The sequence below is a fragment of the Paramormyrops kingsleyae genome, chromosome 5, assembly GCF_048594095.1.
Source record: "Paramormyrops kingsleyae isolate MSU_618 chromosome 5, PKINGS_0.4, whole genome shotgun sequence".
Lineage (NCBI taxonomy): Eukaryota > Metazoa > Chordata > Actinopteri > Osteoglossiformes > Mormyridae > Paramormyrops > Paramormyrops kingsleyae.
In genome coordinates this window covers 4,455,870-4,474,796 of record NC_132801.1, presented here as the reverse complement: position 1 = coordinate 4,474,796, position 18,927 = coordinate 4,455,870, and the positions used below count along the sequence as shown (strand labels likewise).

At 50.7% G+C, this 18,927-nt stretch overlaps 1 protein-coding gene across 3 annotated transcripts; it reads left to right on the top strand.

Annotated features, from left to right (window-relative positions):
* Positions 1-889: 889 nt before the first annotated feature.
* notum1b (notum, palmitoleoyl-protein carboxylesterase b) lies at positions 890-18,775 on the top strand. 3 transcript variants are annotated; one of them, XM_023816936.2, is made up of 12 exons: positions 890-971; positions 2,662-3,063; positions 11,688-11,740; positions 12,285-12,380; positions 12,995-13,055; positions 14,649-14,707; positions 14,996-15,098; positions 15,313-15,504; positions 15,589-15,686; positions 15,806-15,953; positions 17,116-17,163; positions 17,462-18,775. In XM_023816936.2, the coding sequence occupies exons 2-12, from the start codon at positions 2,711-2,713 to the stop codon at positions 17,763-17,765; spliced, it is 1,515 nt and encodes a 504-aa protein (XP_023672704.1). In that variant the 5' UTR covers positions 890-971; positions 2,662-2,710; the 3' UTR covers positions 17,766-18,775. The 3 variants fall into 3 exon arrangements, with proteins under 3 accessions (XP_023672704.1, XP_023672705.1, XP_023672703.1); XM_023816937.2 differs by lacking the exon at positions 890-971 and adding an exon at positions 1,564-1,668; XM_023816935.2 differs by lacking the exon at positions 890-971 and adding an exon at positions 2,314-2,575.
* The last annotated feature ends 152 nt before the right edge of the window (positions 18,776-18,927 follow it).

The following is an 18,927-nucleotide window of genomic DNA, read 5'->3' as shown; positions in this document are numbered from 1 at the left end:
ACGAGTTTTATTAACAGTGTCTTAATATTTTCAGATATTAAACTATTGAAAAAATGCAAATGTGATCGGAACAAACATAACTATAAAAAACTTTTTCCGAAAACAATTATTTAGTGCATTCCCAGTACACAGTGCTGAGAAGTTTAAGCGGTTAGTGATGGATATTTCTAAGGCAAAACAAAAACAAATGATTAAAAGAAAGTTAATTACACCTTATTTATTTTGGATGTTTTACTTCAGTGTTTTAAGCGACTATGAAACATTTGCATTTCACCCACACCCTGAAGGCAAAGCAGCGGACGTGATTTATTCAGAGTTCCCGCAGCATAATGGTCATCATTAACCGCTAAATGCAGTACAATCGAGAGCAATCACGTCTGCATGGTAATGTCAAGCAGGCAAGTGTAAGTGCTGGTGGCGTGAACAGTAGCCCGTTGATTCTGTGTTGTCAGAGTAACGGATGTACCTTTCGCATATGCCACACTTACATTAAAATTCAAAGAGAGCAGTCGGGATTCTTGCATGCACCTCTTAAACCTTCCTCCAAATATCCATACAACTAGACGCGCCTTGGAAAAAAAATGCGATACTTGGTTTATTATCGAAATGAAATGTATCAGTTCAATCTTCAGCTTTAAAATGTCCAATGGACTCAAAGTAACGAACTTCACTTTAAAATTGCCCTGATCCACATTTAAGCAATGTGCTGTCACAGTTCCACAAAAAGAAAGATGTTTCTTCGAAAAAGGAATACAGTGTAGCAATGAAGCTGGGGGCGGAGGGTTTTGGAAAGAAAGGGAGGGCGAGAAAGAGTGATGGTTCCTTTGATCATTTGGGGGGCCCCATGTAGATAAAAAGTCTCGATTCTCCTTCTCACAGCTTGCTGGGACAACCTGCTCCTGAGCGTCACACAAGGGGTCAGAGTAAAATTTGAAATTGCAGCGGAAAACTAGCAGATACTTCGAGACAAGGTAAAATCACTCCACTGCATTGGCCGCACTGTTTCAAATACTGGATTTAGCTGAGAACCCGTCATATTGTTCGGATCACTTAATATTTCGAGAATATTTGTTGATATTGGTATCATACCTATAGATGCACATTTATCGTGCACTGCAAGCAGACGTATTAAGTTACCCCGTCTCGATAGTTTCTATGTATAGCAAACGTTTAGTCTATCGGTCTGTAACCTACTACACGTACACTTCCACTCAAAAAGGACAACACACTAGAGAAATATAATCGATTTTACAGCAAGTGCCAGAACATCTAAACAAATTGTTAGTCATGAATTTGGCTGTCTTTCATTAGTACGGCCACACCAGACGATAGGAGGTTAAAGTAAAGCAAAGCAGCGCGTATTGTCTTCTTCTTGCCGATCAATTTTGTCGCCATTAAATAATTGAGCGATCTTAAAAGCAAGGCGGAATAGCAACCCCCCCTGACATGTTTAAAGGAGCGGCCGCGCCGCGGGAAGCCGGGGGGGTGTGCTGCCACTCGATTTAAGGCTAAAGCAGAGGCGGTAGATAACCCCGCGTTTAACGCTATTTGCGTGTCAATCACCGTGAGAAGCCGGCTGGCTGATGACCTTAAGCGCAACTTTCTGCGATTTCTCGCTTCCGCTCACCAATACCTATTCATAGCCGGTACCCCGGAGCCTGTATGAAGGTGAATGGCATTTTAGAGGGATAATTGCCGCTGTCCAAATAAACAAAAAGCTTCCTTATCCGCCTTGTCTATCAGCCGGAAAATAAAACTTCAAACGGCCGTCGTAAGCGCTTTTCAGGCGCTGTTTGTTTAACCCTGATTGAACCGCACTAGGGAAATATCTTGGCAGTTTGCTTAAATAATTGATAAATCTCTGTAAGAATTGTGCTATCTTAGTAAAGGTTTCGCTCGGGTTTCTTGATAATAATATATCAATTATGTAGGCTAATAGATTTGTAAATATGTTAAAAATTTTGAGTTTGCTTTAAAAAACACAGAATATCGCGTGATATGCCTTGCACCACGTAACTGCAGTCCTGTTTGTTTTCCCCAGCCGTTGTGGCGAGTCGTTTTACCCAGAACTGAATCCACCTAAATTCATTTGTTCTGGATTACGATCGTTTTCAAGGGAAAATATGACATGTAATAAAATATCAGAGATCAAAAGAGTCAGCGCCCGGGCATCTCCTTAATAAATGCGAGGGGGAGCAAACGCCCCGAGTCCTGCCCACCATGCCGATTGGCTCGGGAAGGAGAGAAGGGCAAAACGGTTTGAATAAAAATCCCAAACGTTTGCTGGGGAGAAATATTAATTCTGAACATAACATCAGGCTAACAACTCAAGACCTAAATTACGAAGAAGCAGAGAACTAGCTGCCGTGATTCAGTCACAACCTCCATCTGTTTATACAAACGTGCAAGTTGATGTATGCGCGTTTTAAACTTTGGATTCAGGAGAAGGGATAGGTCTGTTTGGATAAGCGAGAGTTTAGAAATATGGTCCTAAATCAAAGCCATATTCTGTTTTATGTATTCTTAATGAGGAGGACATACATCAGTGTGTAAAACCTCAGAGCTCCAATGAAAAGTAATTTTAAGACATCCACTTCTTAACGACTGGTTTTATTTATTGCAGTATTTATTTAATTTATGCAATTAATTGCTTTTTTATAGCTATCTCAGATCGTCGAAGAAACAAAAAAAACGGCCGGAGAATTTTAAAATGAACCCCAGCGTGTGCTTTGAGAGGAGGAAGCGGACCTTGAAGCTGCTCTGCTCGGTGGCGCTGCTCGCGCTGTCGCTGTCCGGGGACGCGGACGGGAGGAAGGTGCGCGGCAGCCGCGCGCAGCCGCGTCGCGCACAGCCGCCTGCCCAGTTCAGGGAGAGGAGTGAAGCCACCGAGAGCTTTCCGCTGGATTTCACGGCGGTGGAAGGCAACATGGACAACTTCATGACCCAAGTGAAGAACCTGGCGCAGTCCCTGTACCCTTGCTCGGCGCAGAAGCTCAATTATGATATGAAGCTGCATTTTTTGGAGAATGCGACAGTGACGTGCAACGACGGGACCCCGGCTGGGTAAGTGTCCCATTACGGGCGGGATGAACCGCTGTTTCCCACAGGGCATCCGAAACACGCTGATCCCCGGTTTGTGGTAACTAAACAAATGACAGGCGACAAGACATTTCATCATTAAGCGCCTGCCGGAGATTGCACGGAGCGCAGTGAACTACCACATAACCACTGTCCTTCCCTCAAGTTCCAGAAAGAAACTATCGTCATATATCATGTGGTTTCCAGATTCTCAAGATGTATCCATCCCTTCTCACAGAAGTGGTTACTTTTTTTTATAGTAAACACTGCGCATTTCCCCCCGCTGTTGTTTTTGTCGGCGCTGTTGCGAAATGAGCAGAGCGCAGTTTCATTCCCTTCTTGGCTGATATGAGCCGGAGCCGCATCCCAAGGCTGCGGTAACGACCTGCCAGTTCGCTGTATTTAATTACCCAAAATAATTATACCAAATAAGTCAATAATCCCGACATCTGTTTAACCCGCGTGTTTGGATTTAACCCGTAAGTGTTCATTCGTAAAACAGAAGGATTGCGCTTGTCCTTCAGTCACATATAATGTTGGATTGATTGGAGGCAGTTGGTGATGCGCGAAGACAGTGAATAAAGTTCACGAAATATAGAGAAATATGGTAGTAAAACGAAGCTAAGGGGAAAACTCAAATTTGACGCAAATTAGCGTTAAAGTGCTATTGGTGTTTGGGATGCTGGATCCTGGGTTGTTTTTTGCGTCAGGTCGTGTTTTTACCCGAGTCGCGTTATTGAAGCCGGATAGACATCCGTATTTCTGTTTCTACTGAATGACAGATTACTGGCATTTGTGGCCTGGTTTTACTTTCCGGAGATATTCAAATGGGGTTTCGGATATCTTCCAGCAGCTGTCTATTCAGACAAAGCGGTAAAAGCACGTTAAGGTCTAACTTACCTCCTTGCCAGCTGGCAGCCACTGACAAACAGATCACATATTAAAGCTTTAACTGTCTTTATTTATATTCTGTTTAAAATGGGTTGTTCGTAAGTGACGGCCCATTACGCACCAAGTCAGCATTGCAGCGAGGAGTCGGCCGGCAGCTATAAACTTCTGGCGCTTAGCGGATAATGACAAAACCGATGTGCAATGAAAGCAATAGTTGAATGCGGGAGTAAAAGGGTGTGTGCGTGTGCGCGTTAATAACTGCCCAGTGAGGTACTCATTGTCTGCACATGAAGACTTCGGCTGAGGGTTCTTCTGCATCCCAGTCTCCCTGGTCTGTATTCCTGGTTCTGGCTGATTAACAAAATGATGAGGATCGAATGCCGGATGGCAAATCTGCCTTCAGCTTCATGTATAAATGAGTAAAAACTTTGGGGAATGGGGTGTAGGTTTGAATCCAGAACCCACTGCATTCATGGGTTTGAGTTTGGGTGAGTAGCTCACCACCTATTACCTCCGCTGAGGCTTACAAACACCATCCACCACCAGCCCAAGGGTCACCAACACCACGCACTGCCAGCACTGAGGGTCACCAACACCACGCACTGCCAGCACTGAGGGTCACCAACACCACGCACTGCCAGCACTGAGGGTCACCAACACCACGCACTGCCAGCACTGAGGGTCACCAACACCACGCACTGCCAGCACTGAGGGTCACCAACACCACGCACTGCCAGCACTGAGGGTCACCAACACCACGCACTGCCAGCACTGTGGGTCACCAACACCACGCACTGCCAGCACTGAGGGTCACCAACACCACCCACTGCCAGCACTGAGGGTCACCAACACCACGCACTGCCAGCACTGAGGATCACCAACACCACCCACTGCCAGCACTGAGGGTCACCAACACCACGCACTGCCAGCACTGAGGGTCACCAACACCACCCACTGCCAGCACTGAGGGTCACCAACACCACCCACTGCCAGCACTCAGTGTCACCAACACCACGCACTGCCAGCACTGTGGGTCACCAACACCACCCACTGCCAGCACTGAGGGTCACCAACACCACCCACTGCCAGCACTCAGTGTCACCAACACCACCCACTGCCAGCACTGTGGGTCACCAACACCACCCACTGCCAGCACTGTGGGTCACCAACACCACCCACTGCCAGCACTGAGGGTCACCAACACCACCCACTGCCAGCACTCAGTGTCACCAACACCACCCACTGCCAGCACTGTGGGTCACCAACACCACGCACTGCCAGCACTGAGGGTCACCAACACCACCCACTGCCAGCACTGTGGGTCACCAACACCACCCACTGTCAGCACTGTGGGTCACCAACACCACCCACTGCCAGCACTGTGGGTCACCAACACCACCCACTGCCAGCACTGAGGGTCACCAACACCACCCACTGCCAGCACTGAGAGGTCACCAACACCACCCACTGCCAGCACTGTGGGTCACCAATACCACCCACTGCCAGCACTGTGGGTCACCAACACCACCCACTGCCAGCACTGAGAGGTCACCAACACCACCCACTGCCAGCACTGTAGGTCACCAACACCACCCACTGCCAGCACTGTGGGTCACCAACACCACCCACTGCCAGCACTGAGAGGTCACCAACACCACCCACTGCCAGCACTGAGAGGTCACCTTCTTCCACAAGACAATAATAGAAAGCACACAGAGGCATCTGATGCCTGTAACCCCCCCCCCCCTCCACCAGCTCTGGAACCTGCAAATCACTCATTGAAGCTGCAGCACATCAAAGTACTTCCTCTCCCTGGGGGGTGGTGTATGTGTGTTTGGGGGGGGGGGGGGGGATTTGGCTAGCATGCAAAATGGGATAAAGACACAGACACATATGCTCGCCTGATCCAGATTTGTGGCAGTGGTGGTGGGGGCCGCCAGGGGGCAGAGCCATCATTCAACAGTTATTATGTCTGAAATCTGTGCATATCCCCAGATAAGTGCCCATGCTGGAAATACCAGCCCCCACCACACAAACACGCACACAGGTGACATACTGTGGAAGCTTCGGCTTCCCACCTGTTCCACATACATTAGGAGCAGGGGCGTTGCTAGAGATTTTGGGCCCCATGAAAGCATATCATATTAGGCCCCCCAGTCCAAACCAATCCAGTTATTTTCCTAATTTTTTAGGGCCCCTGTCACTCAGGGAGTGTGACATCGGGCCTCTTTTCTTGCTGCAGCCCTCCGCGCTAATGGCAAAAAGTGGCTGTGCAGCAGAATGGAGGAGCGTTAGGAGGGCGATTGGGGCTTTTCGGGCATAGCCCTCGGGAGGCTAACCCAGCGCTGTATCGTCTCGGGCGATTGGGGCTTTGAGGGCGTAGCCCTCGGGAGGCTAACCCAGCGCTGTAGCGTCTCGGGCGATTGGGGCTTTGCGGGCGTAGCCCTCGGGAGGCTAACCCATCGCTGTATCGTCTCGGGCGATTGGGGCTTTGCGGGCGTAGCCCTCGGGAGGCTAACCCAGCGCTGTATCGTCTCGGGCGATTGGGGCTTTGAGGGCGTAGCCCTCGGGAGGCTAACCCAGCGCTGTAGCGTCTCGGGCGATTGGGGCTTTGCGGGCGTAGCCCTCGGGAGGCTAACCCAGCGCTGTAGCGTCTCGGGCGATTGGGGCTTTGCGGGCGTAGCCCTCGGGAGGCTAACCCAGCGCTGTAGCGTCTCGGGCGATTGGGGCTTTGCGGGCGTAGCCCTCGGGAGGCTAACCCAGCGCTGTAGCGTCTCGGGCGATTGGGGCTTTGCGGGCGTAGCCCTCGGGAGGCTAACCCAGCGCTGTAGCGTCTAAGGTGATTGGGGCTTTGCGGGCGTAGCCCTCGGGAGACTAAGCCAGCGCTGTAGAGTCTCGGGCGATTGGGGCTTTGCGGGCGTAGCCCTCGGGAGGCTAACCCAGCGCTGTCAAGACAGTGCTACGCGTCAACTTGATAAGCTGTCATAAGTCAGATGGTCACCTTAGCCGGTGGGTGTCTTTCATGTAGAGAGTGTGAAAACTCTGGGATCCTGGATCGGGGCAGCATTGCGTCACCTTAATTCTCATCATGAGCCTGAATTGTCCAGATGGATGGATTGGCCGTTTCCTAAGCTCCCCCCACATCTCCCTGGGCTCCGATCGCATGTCTCTACATCGCCCCCTTTAGGTGCTGTGTATGCATCAGCCTTCGCAGCATGCATTTGAAGTGCTTTTCTCCGGCACGTTCCCTGTAAGGCATCCACAAAGGCTCGCTGTTGCCTTCCAGTGCCAGCCTGGACTCTCGACTCATGCCCATGGACTGGTGCCACGACTTTCGGCAGTTTCCTTGGCATTGCCTCGGCACTGACTGTTTAGAACCTTTTATGGCCCATTAGAGGTGCCAGCATCATGTCGAGGCACAGCTGGTCCTTATTTATTGCAGACCTCCGCCTGAGCCAGCAGGTTTTAAATCCCACCTTCGGAGCCACTGGCCCATTGGCCGTCCAGCCAACTCATCTTCGTCAGCTGGTCAATCGATCCGCCACCATTGGTGGCTGGCCTGTCAGTCAGCTGGCCGTCCAGTGAGCTGTCAGTCTGCCGATCAGCTGACCTGTAAGTCTTCTGGAAAATTAGCAGCCTGTTTGTTAATTATTGAGTCACCAGAGGGACAACCTGATAGTGAATGTGGGGGGGGGGCTTTTGAGCCAGTAGCCTGAGCCTTCGTCAGCCTGCGGTCACTGGCTGCCTATTTCGATAACATTTTATCTAGGTAAATTACTGTTAGACTGGCAGAGGGGCAGTGTGGGCTCTCCGCTGAAAACCACACTTAATTTGCTGCCCTGTCAGGCACACGCCAAGGTCTGTGCAGCAGGGATGTAATGGCCTCACACAGTCAAACGCGCAGCTTTATCCGGACCGTAAGTCAGTTGCTTGAAGACAGTTACCCAGTTTGACACATATTACACTAATTCTTTAATCAATAATCGTTTTGGGACCTTTGAAAGTAGGCCCACGTCTTGCCTGAAAATACCACTTTAGCCACGAAACGAGAGCCAAATGTTTTCGTGCTGATCAAAGCGCCCAGCACATGCTCTCAGCAGTATAATATAAACCAAGCGGGGTGAGGACACAGCGCCTACACCACGCTGCGCTACTGCCGGGGGGGAGGGGGCGTAAGTCTGCCGTTCCTGACACTGGGATTGGTGCATGTTGCATTTCCCCGCAATTCCAACGTGCTTCTGTGTGTCGGGTGTCTGGCAGAGAGTTGGAGACACACAGACGGAGGCACGTATGGTAACACACACGCCAACATGCTGCCTCACACACACACACACACACACACATGCACACACACTGGCTTGCGGTCTCGGATGCCACCACTTGGCAAAATAGCAACTGGGCACAGCTCAAGCTGCTGCCCACTGCACATGTGGGTATGTTATGAAAGCCTCCTCCCCACAAGGAGGTGTGTTATGAAAGCCTCCTCCCCCCAAGGAGGTGTGTTATGAAAGCCTCCTCCCCACAAGGAGGTGTGTTATGAAAGCCTCCTCCCCCCAAGGAGGTGTGTTATGAAAGCCTCCTCCCCACAAGGAGGTGTGTTATGAAAGCCTCCTCCCCACAAGGAGGTGTGGCCCAAGTCAGTTGCAGGGCTGGGAACAAGCGACTTCCTCCAGAGCAGGATTATGTCTGCCAGGAGTTTGTCAGGCATTGGGGGGGCTTTCATACCTGTTGTCACATGACCTCAACACCCCTCCCTGGCAGCTGTCTTGGTTCCCACATGGCACGGTGGTCATGTGACGCAGGCGGCCCTTCTGGCTTCACATTTCGGAAAATATCACAAGGGGGGCGAACTTCTCACTGACCAATCCCAGGAAAGTGACAGCGCCTTTAGGGACAGGACTGTTTACTGAGCACGCTGGAATCGTGGGTCTTGTTCTCATGAGGGTCTCTGTCCCATGTTTCTGTGGTCCTGTGCTGTGACCAGTACAAACACCCCCCAGCTACTGGCCTGAGGAGGTGTGGTTCCAAGAGGCTGGACGTCGCCCCCCCCCACGACTTCCATGGAGCAGCAGGCTTATGCTGGGGGCGACCCAACCTGCCCCTGGGGGTGACCCAATCTGTCCTGAAAGTTCGTGCTGCTTCAGCCAGAAATGCCCTTCAGATTTGTTTATTGCAAAACATATTTGGAAACAGCATCTGATCGTATAAAGCGAAGTTTTAAAAAGGCTTTAGGTAAGCTTAGGGGTCGCATGGCGGTGCAGCGGTCCACAGTGTTGCCTCACGCCCCTGTGTTCAGGGTTCGAGTCTCTGCCTTGGCTCCGTGTGTGGAGTTTGCATGTTCTCCACATGTCATTGTGGGGGTGCCTGCCGGTACTCTGCCCCCCCGTCCCCCCACAGTCTAAAAACATGCTGAGGTTAATTGGAGTTACCAAACTGTGTGTGTGTGTGTGTGTGTGAGTGAATGGTGTGTGAGTGAATGGTGTGTGAGTGAATGGTGTGTGAGTGTGCCCTGTGATGGGTTGGTGCCCCGTCCTGGTTGTTCCCATAGGTTCTGGACCCCCCCCCCCCCCACGATACAATAATAGTACAACGGGTCACAGAACATGGATGGATGGACAGAGATAAACACGACTGACACCAAGTGCACATTTGCCTTGTGAAAAGTTACTTGGGGCAATTTGTTGTTGTAACAGTGGAAATGCATATAACTTTATCTGCATTTGCGCTGTCATGGCAGAAAATGACCATGCATTTTAACCTTTATACTACGACTGATACACCCTATAACCAGAATGGTATCCTTTTACGGGAATGCATACTTGGATTACCAGTTATGTCAATCCCTGCTTATAGAGTAACTTAAAAAGTCAATATTATATAGCAGTAGACAAAAAAATGGATGAGAAGTTTAGGCAGAAAAACAACAGAACCGATGCTATTATTATTAATGTTGTTATTGTTAAACTTCTCTGTGAAAAGAAATGGCGCCCCCTTGTGGACGCACAGGGCACAGCGCAGCCCCAGTCGCTATAGCCCTGAGCTGGCAGCACCGCGGGTCTACTTCGGCAAACTTGAAAGTCTTTCTGCACTCATCCATCATGTGACTGTCTATACAGCCCATTTGCTGGTGCTTGGTCCTGGATTAGGACAGAGCGCCGTTTGAAGCAGCGGGGGTCTGGAGCTGTGAACCCTGAAGCTTTTTGTCTGTCTGCATGTCGGTTTACATCTGGCAGGCAGAATCGTGGCCTAGAATTTGCACGTATCATATCAGTGCCATTTAAAGTGATTTCGCTGCTGTGCTCACAGTAGCTGCTTAGACATATTTTCATGCACCTGCTTTAATTGATGGACATCAATCACGGTGTGTGTTTGATATGCAGGTGGGTAGTTCAGGTCCAGAGAGTAAAAGTCCGGACCTAGATTTGGTTTCAACCAACCAGTTGAGTCCTCTGTGACTGTGACTCTTTATGCTCAATTGGCTGGTTGAAACAAAATCTTGGACTGGATTTTTACTTTCTGAACCTGAACTATCCACCTCTACTGGTATGTTTTCTATGCTGTTCCCTGGTCAGTCTCCACAGTAATGGGTCAAAGTGCTGTTGGGTCAGACAGCGGAGTGTAGAGACGGATGGACATAGACACTCGCTCTGCAGACCCCGTTTATGAAACCTGTGTATCTGATAATGATACTACAGCCATTCAGACATGTTCACATTGACAAGACGGGTTTGAGGACCCCCACCCGGGCGGGATTAGGGGAAGCATTCCAAGGTCCTCGGGAACGAGCGAGCATTCCGCAGCATGCGCCGGAACAATGGGGTTGCTATGACGACCGGAACGGGGGGGGCGGGGGGTTGCAGCAAAGGTGGTGTGCACATGCTTCCATGGAAACAACCCTGCATGTTTGATCACTCCTGCATCTCTGAGGGCCTTTGAGGTGTTACCCCCCCCCACCACCCATGGCAAGAAGTCACATTCATGGGGTCCATCTGTCCCCTTTTCCAAGGCGCCCAGCCTAATTTACTATGTAGATGTGGACCCAGTCGGGAGTGTTCACTATGTAGATGTGGACCCAGTCGGGAGTGTTCACTATGTAGATGTGGACCCAGTCGGGAGTGTTCACTATGTAGATGTGGACCCAGTCGGGAGTGTTCTGTACAGATGGACAAGTGTCACTGTGAGCACATCATCATTGCGGTCTGGGTCCGACTTCCTGCCTGGGCATCTGTGGAGTTTCCCATGATGCATTGTATTTTGCCGACCTTGGATCCATGCTCCTGAGTGGCTGTGAGGGATCACTCAGGAGGCCAATGAGAGTTAAGAAAGGAGGGAGAATATGTCGTCGCCTATATACCCACAGCGAGATGACCATCACCTAACCACAGCACTGCTGGGTTCAGCTTAAACAGACGGGTTCTGGACCGCAGTGCCTGAACAGTCCCCTGTTTGGGGCCGTTACCTCTTGTCATTTCACAACATCTGTTGTGACTGCCCCCCCCCCCATTTACTGTGGTCACATGGTCATGCTGGCGTGTGGTTTTGTCTCCTGCCAACTGAGGGTGGCATAGACCGGGACCGTCAGCGGTCTGGAATGCTGCTAAACGCGTCCGGCACGCATCATCAGATGCAAGGGACGCTCAGGTCTGGCCGCGTCGCAGAGGAGCGCGCTCTCCGAATCCGAGCGTGACCGCTGACCTCCTGCTCCTGTTCCACTGCAGGTACTACATGCGGGAGTCCAAGGGCAGCAGGAGGTGGCTCGTCTTCCTGGAAGGTGAGTGTGGCGCGCTGGCTGCTCCCATCAGCCCTTCAGCTGCATGTGAACACAGTTCTGTTGCGAAGATGTCGATGTATGCTGTTTTACCGTAATACCGCCCAGGCCTTGTTCCCTGGTTAGCGCAACCAAACAAAAGCAGACAGGCTATTGCATCAGGTGCCAGTTATTCAGCGCTTTTAGTTATTAGTTATTGCTGCCATTATTCCTGCTGTATGACTACATTACAGATGCAGAGGTGGGTAGTTCAGGTCCAGAAAGTACAAATCCAGACCAAGATTTTGTTTCATCCAGCCAGCTGAGTCCTCCGTGACTTTGACTCTTTATGCTCAACCGGTTGGTTGCAATAAAATCTTGGTCTGGATTTGTACTTTCTGGATCTGAACCTCCTACCTCTGGACGTCAAGATGCCAGTGAACGCCCAGGTGCAGGTGTAGGTAGTATAGGAGTATTTCCTTGCTTCTTTCCTGGCTTCGGGCACAGGCCAGCTGCGATATTGTGCCGCGTCTGCGTGCCCCTCACCCGGCGATGCCCCCTCTGGCAGGAGGCTGGTACTGCTTCGACAAGGAGAACTGCGGCAGCCGCTACGAGACCATGAGGAGGCTCATGAGCTCCACCAAGTGGCCGCAGAGCAAGACGGGTAAGAGCGGAGCCGCTGGCAGCAGAGCGGGGATGTCTCAGCGTCTGCGGTGAGGTGCGGTTTCCTGACAGCTGGAAGTCCGACCTCCTGCAGGAATCTCAGATGGAGTAACTTTCCGGAGCTGGAGTGACATAGAAATATTTAATTTGTTCCTGAGCCACCGAGCAAGTGCCAGGCTCTGTACTTACATGGCCTTTCGATGGCGTCCCATCCAGGCTAGGTGACATAAAGGTCAAAGGTCACAGACACTCCATTAACCCCCCCCAATGAATGTTTTTCCGACATTTTGGGGGCATTATATCTGCCAGGGGGTCTGTGTTTAGATATTGGCTTCATTCGTGATGCACTGCAGGCCAAAGTACACGAGAGCCTAACTGTTATAAGATAGGATATAAGATACAGCATTTTATACAGTGTCACACCAGAGCTGCTCCACCCAGACTGAAGGTTTCCCAGGAGGCAGGAAAACACCCAAGTGCTCAGAATGGGGGGTGTGGTGATTCCTGCTCTGGCTGTCATGGGGACTGGCGTGTCTGTGTATGTGCACACTAGGTGCAGGATATTCTGGTGACACCTCACTGTGTGCGTCCCCCCCCCCCCCCGTCCCCCCCCAGGTACAGGCATCCTGTCGCCACAACCAGAGGAAAACCCCCACTGGTGGAACGCCAACATGGTGTAAGTTCTGTCCCCCCATCTGTCAATCAGCTGATCGCCCATTCAGAGCCGACACACAAGGCGGGGTTCTGGCCTGCATTTCTTAATGAGCTGGAATGATATTTAGGTGCAGATTAAGAAGTATTTCCAAGGAAAATCATTTTTACTTTAGTTAACGATCAAGATTTGTACATTATGAATCATCTTTATTTCCTCTTTGAAATGCTACTAGAACATTCATATGGTTTGTTTTGTAAAAATGGTTCCAAAGGTTTTGATATTGTTCTGACACTGACAGTCATGCGGTTTGGATGCTGAGAGACTGGATGCTGATGAGCTCTCAGGAAGCCGAGGGTCCCCCCCCCCCCTGTCTAATTAGCACATTCCTCGCAGTTAGTCTGGCTTTCTGGCCTCAGGGATTATAGGAGTGATAGTTAGAGATGATGACTTAATTACCGTGACGGGAGTATGAATGAGCAGGCGGCTCTCTGCGTGTTTTCATACATGTAGCAGTGCATGTGTGTGTGTGTGTGTATGTGTGTGTGTGTGTCTGCACTGCATGCAGTCACCACAAAGACAGGATGGTCTCCCTGAAGACCCAGTTGGGCCGAGGCCTTTCCCTCCAGTGCTGCTGTGTACAGGGGCGTACAAGGGGATGCTGTAGTACCCTAAGGCGTCACACCCCGCACCCGCTGCCATTGCACCCCGTATCCGTTGTTGTGTCTTCGGATGTCAGACCCTGTAACTGCTGTTGTACCTTAGGGCACCATGCCCTATACCTGCTGTTGTACCCTAGGGTGTCACACCTTGTAACTGCTGTTGTATACTAGGGCATCATACCCCATACCTGCTGATGTACCCTAGGGTGTCATACCTCATGCCTGCTGTTGTACCCTAGGGTGTCACACCTCAAACCTGCTGTTGTACCCTAGGGCATTGCCTATACCTGCCCTGTACCTGAGTCTGTGTGGCTGGCTGAAGGCTGCGTAAACCACTCGGTGTGGAAGTGCATCTGGGACAGCATGTTAAACTGGACTCTCTGGTGGAAGTGACTGTTTTTCTTAGAGGAGGGGGAGCAGGTGGCATTGAGTGGAAACTACAGGCAGCAGCCATGAAAGGGAAATTAAAGCTGGAGCGGGCCCTGAGGATTCTGGGTAATCATTCTATAAAAGGACAGAGCGCTGTGGCAGAGGAAGTTCCTTGATGGCAAACCTGGCGTTTGTAGTCTGTTTGTGTGTGTGTCTCTGTGTGCATGTGTGTGTGTGTCTGTGTGTCTCTGTGTTTGTGTGTCTGTGTCTGTGTGTGTGTGTCTCTGTGTGTGTGTGTGTCTGTGTTTGTGTGTCTGTGTTTGTGTGTCTGTGTGTGTGTCTCTATTTGTGTGTCTCTGTGTGTGTGTCTCTGTGTTTGTGTGTTTGTGTGTCTGTGTGTGTGTGTGTCTGTGTGTGTGTCTCTGTGTGTGTGTGTCTCTGTATGCATGCTGCTCAGGCCCCTTGAGTTCTGCTGCTCTCAGGCTAAAGAGCAGCTCCGCTTTCCAGGTCCTCCCTGCCTTGCCACCATTTACAGGCGTCTGTGTTTCTGCCTGGAAATGAGGTCTGGCTGTTCTGTCCCTTTCAGGTTTATTCCCTACTGCTCCAGTGATGTGTGGAGCGGCGCCTCACCCAAGACAGACCAAAGTAAGCGAGTGCCGATCATCCCTCTCCCCCCGCACACACACATCACACTCAGGCCAGAGCAGCGATCCAGAGTCACGGTCTTTATGATCAATGCCACTCTCTCACCAGGTCGGCAATTTAGAGCAGATTATCTCGTTTGTAGAAATCGATGTTTGACTGGAAGTTCTAGGGTGCGAGATCAGGGCCTTGACCTCTGTCTGCAAAGCCTGCACATGCTGCATGTTAGAATGGCCACGCTGATGTGTACTGTGTGTCTGCCCCCCACCCTGCTTACCCCGCTGTCTGCAGATGACTACGCCTTCATGGGGGCTCTGATCATCAAAGAGGTGGTGAAGGAACTTCTCACCAAGGGCCTGGAGGGAGCCAAGCTTCTGCTATTGGCTGGGAGCAGGTGTGTGTGTGTGAGACTGTGTTTAAGTGTGTCAGTGTGTGTACAAGTGTGTGTATGTGTGTCCCTCCACCCTTCTATGTATGTGTCTGTGTGTATGTGACTGTGTGTGAATTATGTTTAGATATTACATTGTGGGGACCAAATGTGTGTGTGCGTGTGCGTGCGTGAGAGTGTGTGTGCGCGAGCCTTTCTGAGCCGTGCGTGTCCTTGGCAGTGCTGGTGGCACCGGCGTCCTGCTCAACGTGGACCGGGTGGCGGAGCAGCTGGAGGAGCTGGGTCACACCGGCATCCAGGTCAGGGGCCTGTCCGACTCGGGCTGGTTCCTCGACAACAAGCAGTACCGCTGTACCGACTGCTCGGACCCCATCAGCTGCCCCCCCACCGAGGCCATCCGGCGCGGCATCAGGTGAGTCCCCCCCCCCCATCTCCCACCATGCACTCGACCTCAGATTGTTACCCGCAAAGCCTCATGGGATGTGTGCACCCACAGGTACTGGAACGGTGTCGTCCCAGAGAGATGCCGGCAACAGCACGAGGGCGAGGAGTGGAACTGCTTCTTTGGGTACAAGGTGTACCCCACCCTAAAAAGTGAGATAGCCCCACCCCGCCCAACCCCCCCACTGTTTGCATTATGCTGCTATGTACAGTATGTCATTTATGTGTGTGTTCCCGTGTGTGTGTGCTGTGACCCTACCCCCCCTCCCCAGGCCCTGTGTTCGTGGTGCAGTGGCTGTTTGATGAGGCCCAGCTGACCGTGGACAACATCCACCTGACGGGGCAGCCGGTCCAGGAAGGCCAGTGGCGCTACATCGAGAACCTGGGCAACGAGCTGCGGAACACACTGAAGGATGTCCCGTAAGGAGTACACAAACACACAGTCACTGAGCACGATAACAGAACGCACAGTTACCGAGCACAGTAACAGAACATGCAGTCACTGAGTACAGTAACAGGACACACGGTCACTGAGCACAGTAACAGAACACACGATCTCTGAGCACAGTAACAGAACACACGGTCACTGAGCACAGTAACAGAACACATGGTCACTGAGCACAGTAACAGAACACATGATCTCTGAGCACAGTAACAGAACACATGATCTCTGAGCACAGTAACAGAACACACGGTCACCGAGCACAGTAACAGAACACATGGTCACTGAGCACAGTAACAGGACACATGGTCTCTGAGCACATTGACAGGACACACGGTCTCTGAGCACAGAAACAGGACACACGGTCTCTGAGCACAGAAACAGAACATACGATCTCTGAGCACAGTAACAGAACACACGGTCACCGAGCACAGTAACAGAACACATGATCTCTGAGCACAGTAACAGAACACACGGTCACTGAGCACATTGACAGGACACATGGTCTCTGAGCACAGAAACAGGACACATGGTCTCTGAGCACAGAAACAGGACACACGATCTCTGAGCACAGTAACAGAACACACGGTCACCGAGCACAGTAACAGAACACATGATCTCTGAGCACAGTAACAGAACACACGGTCACTGAGCACAGTAACAGAACACATGGTCACTGAGCACAGTAACAGAACACATGATCTCTGAGCACAGTAACAGAACACATGATCTCTGAGCACAGTAACAGAACACACGGTCACAGAGCACAGTAACAGAACACATGATCTCTAAGCACAGTAACAGAACATGCAGTCACCGAGCACAGTAACGGAACACATGATCTCTAAGCACAGTAACAGAACATGCAGTCACCGAGCACAGTAACGGAACACATGATCTCTGAGCACAGTAACAGAACATGCAGTCACCGAGCACAGTAACGGAACACATGATCTCTGAGCACAGTAACAGAACACATGGTACTGGGCACAGTAAACGAAAGAAAATGTTTTTTCCTAATAATAAATAAAATAAATGAATGAATACATTTATTATCTAATAGAATAAGAAGCATGACTGAGATGTGCTGATACGACATGGCTGATGTGAATGTAAACGCCGCCTATCCTCCTCCCCCAGGGCCATGTTTGCTCCCGCCTGCCTGTCTCATGAAGTCATCACCCGGACGTGAGTAGATCCTGCGTCTGCCCACGCTTGTCCTTGGGTGTCTTTGTCTCTGTGGGGTGTTACGCTGAGCACGGAGGGATGTGTGCTTTTGTCAGGTGTGCACGCTTAGCTGACGCCTGACTGAGTGTGTTTGCTTTGGGGACAAGCATGTGTTATGCGCGTGAGAGATCTGAGGTCTGTTTCCTGTCTAAATGGGAAGTTCGTTTGTTTGGGTGGATCAGGTCAGCTGTGAAGGGTTTGCCACACCCAGTCACTTTGATTGACAGCCACAACCCAGCCCCTTCCCTGTCTCCCACAGGTACTGGATGGATGTCCAGGTTAAGGGAGTCTCTCTGCCAAGGGCTCTGCAGTGCTGGGACCGAAGCCTCCAAGACAGCAGCAAGAACAAGTCCACGCTTAAGGGCTGCCCGGTGCACCTGATTGACAGCTGCCCCTGGCCCCACTGCAACCCCACCTGCCCCACCATCCGGGACCAGTTCACGGGCCAGGAGATGAACGTGGTACAGTTCCTGATGCACATGGGCTTCGATGTGCAGAAGATGGCCCAGCAACAGGGCATGGACCCCGGGAAGCTACTGGGCATGCTCAGTTCCGGCAGCTAAACAGACAGCCAGAAGCCCCGCCCTCTCAGTGAAACATCCCTTCCCTCTCATTTGTCCATCATACCAGCTGACCAACCATCACCTTCCACCCATCTACAGCCTGTCTTCTTTCTCTTCTATTTAAAATTTGCACACACCTACCCTGATTCCTGCTCCCCGAACCCAAACCACGCTCCTTTCTAACATAGCCACACCCCCTCCCCCAGTGTCCATCCCCTATGGCCTACCCCAAACCAGAGAGACTGGACCCTAAGACAGGGAGCCGCCACCATGGCAACAACACGGCCAGTCACAACCCTCCGCTAATTCCTCTCAAAATTATCTTTTGGTCGTAAAAGACTAAAGAAAGAAACACATAATGTGACAAATGTAATCCCGTTTTAAGGATATCGCGTTTTAAATAATTTTCTACACCTTTATGGAAAAAAGCTATAAGGTATAATAAATATATGGATAAGTATGCACCTGTAATGGAGCCAATCAGACACTGTAACTCTGTAGGTGACAGATGATCTGTTCTGCCTTTGAGGAGGACTCACCGTAAGAGATGTGTTTCCACTGTCACCAAGAACCGACTCGTGCCACGAAGATCTTACATAGTAACTTCTGTGAGCCGTACCGGGCTGATATGGGCCTGCATGCTATCAGGGCCGAATGCGTGACCAGAGCCGCTCGCGTCACCACAATCTGATTGGTCGCAATGCATGGAGATACCGGTGCTCTGCGCGTGGATTATCTAAGGAAAAAGGGCATATTCTACACATTATTTATTACTAGTAGTGTCACAGATCACGATGTATCGATCCATTACTGACATTTCGGAACTTGAAAATTTCCAACCACCCAATTAACAGTGCTATAGAACAGCTGAACGGAATGGATCCGTAATGCAGATTTATACAAGCGAATGCTAATCCCGTTGGCATTTAATGGCAACGTAACATGGAGATTCTCACAGACATGCTAGTGCAGTAATAATAATAATTGCAGATTGTAATTCATGATGCACATCGGTGTGAACAGTAAATAAGCGTCTCTTTGGTTTTTCGTCACTGTCGCTCTCCAAACCCGACCCTTCTGCAGTGGAAAACCAAATCGAGCTGGAACCCGCACTGTAAGTTGTCTCTCTTCGCGGTACGGCTCTGTTCCATTGGAAAAGCGC

Bases quoted from the DNA above. Each gene is read 5' to 3' on its own strand.
- notum1b (XM_023816936.2), top strand. From the start codon at position 2,711: ATGAACCCCAGCGTGTGCTTTGAGAGGAGGAAGCGGACCTTGAAGCTG. The intron at 11,741-12,284 runs GTGAGTGTGGCG...CCCCTCTGGCAG, and splicing joins GTGGCTCGTCTTCCTGGAAG to GAGGCTGGTACTGCTTCGAC. The intron at 13,056-14,648 runs GTAAGTTCTGTC...TGTCCCTTTCAG, and splicing joins TGGTGGAACGCCAACATGGT to GTTTATTCCCTACTGCTCCA.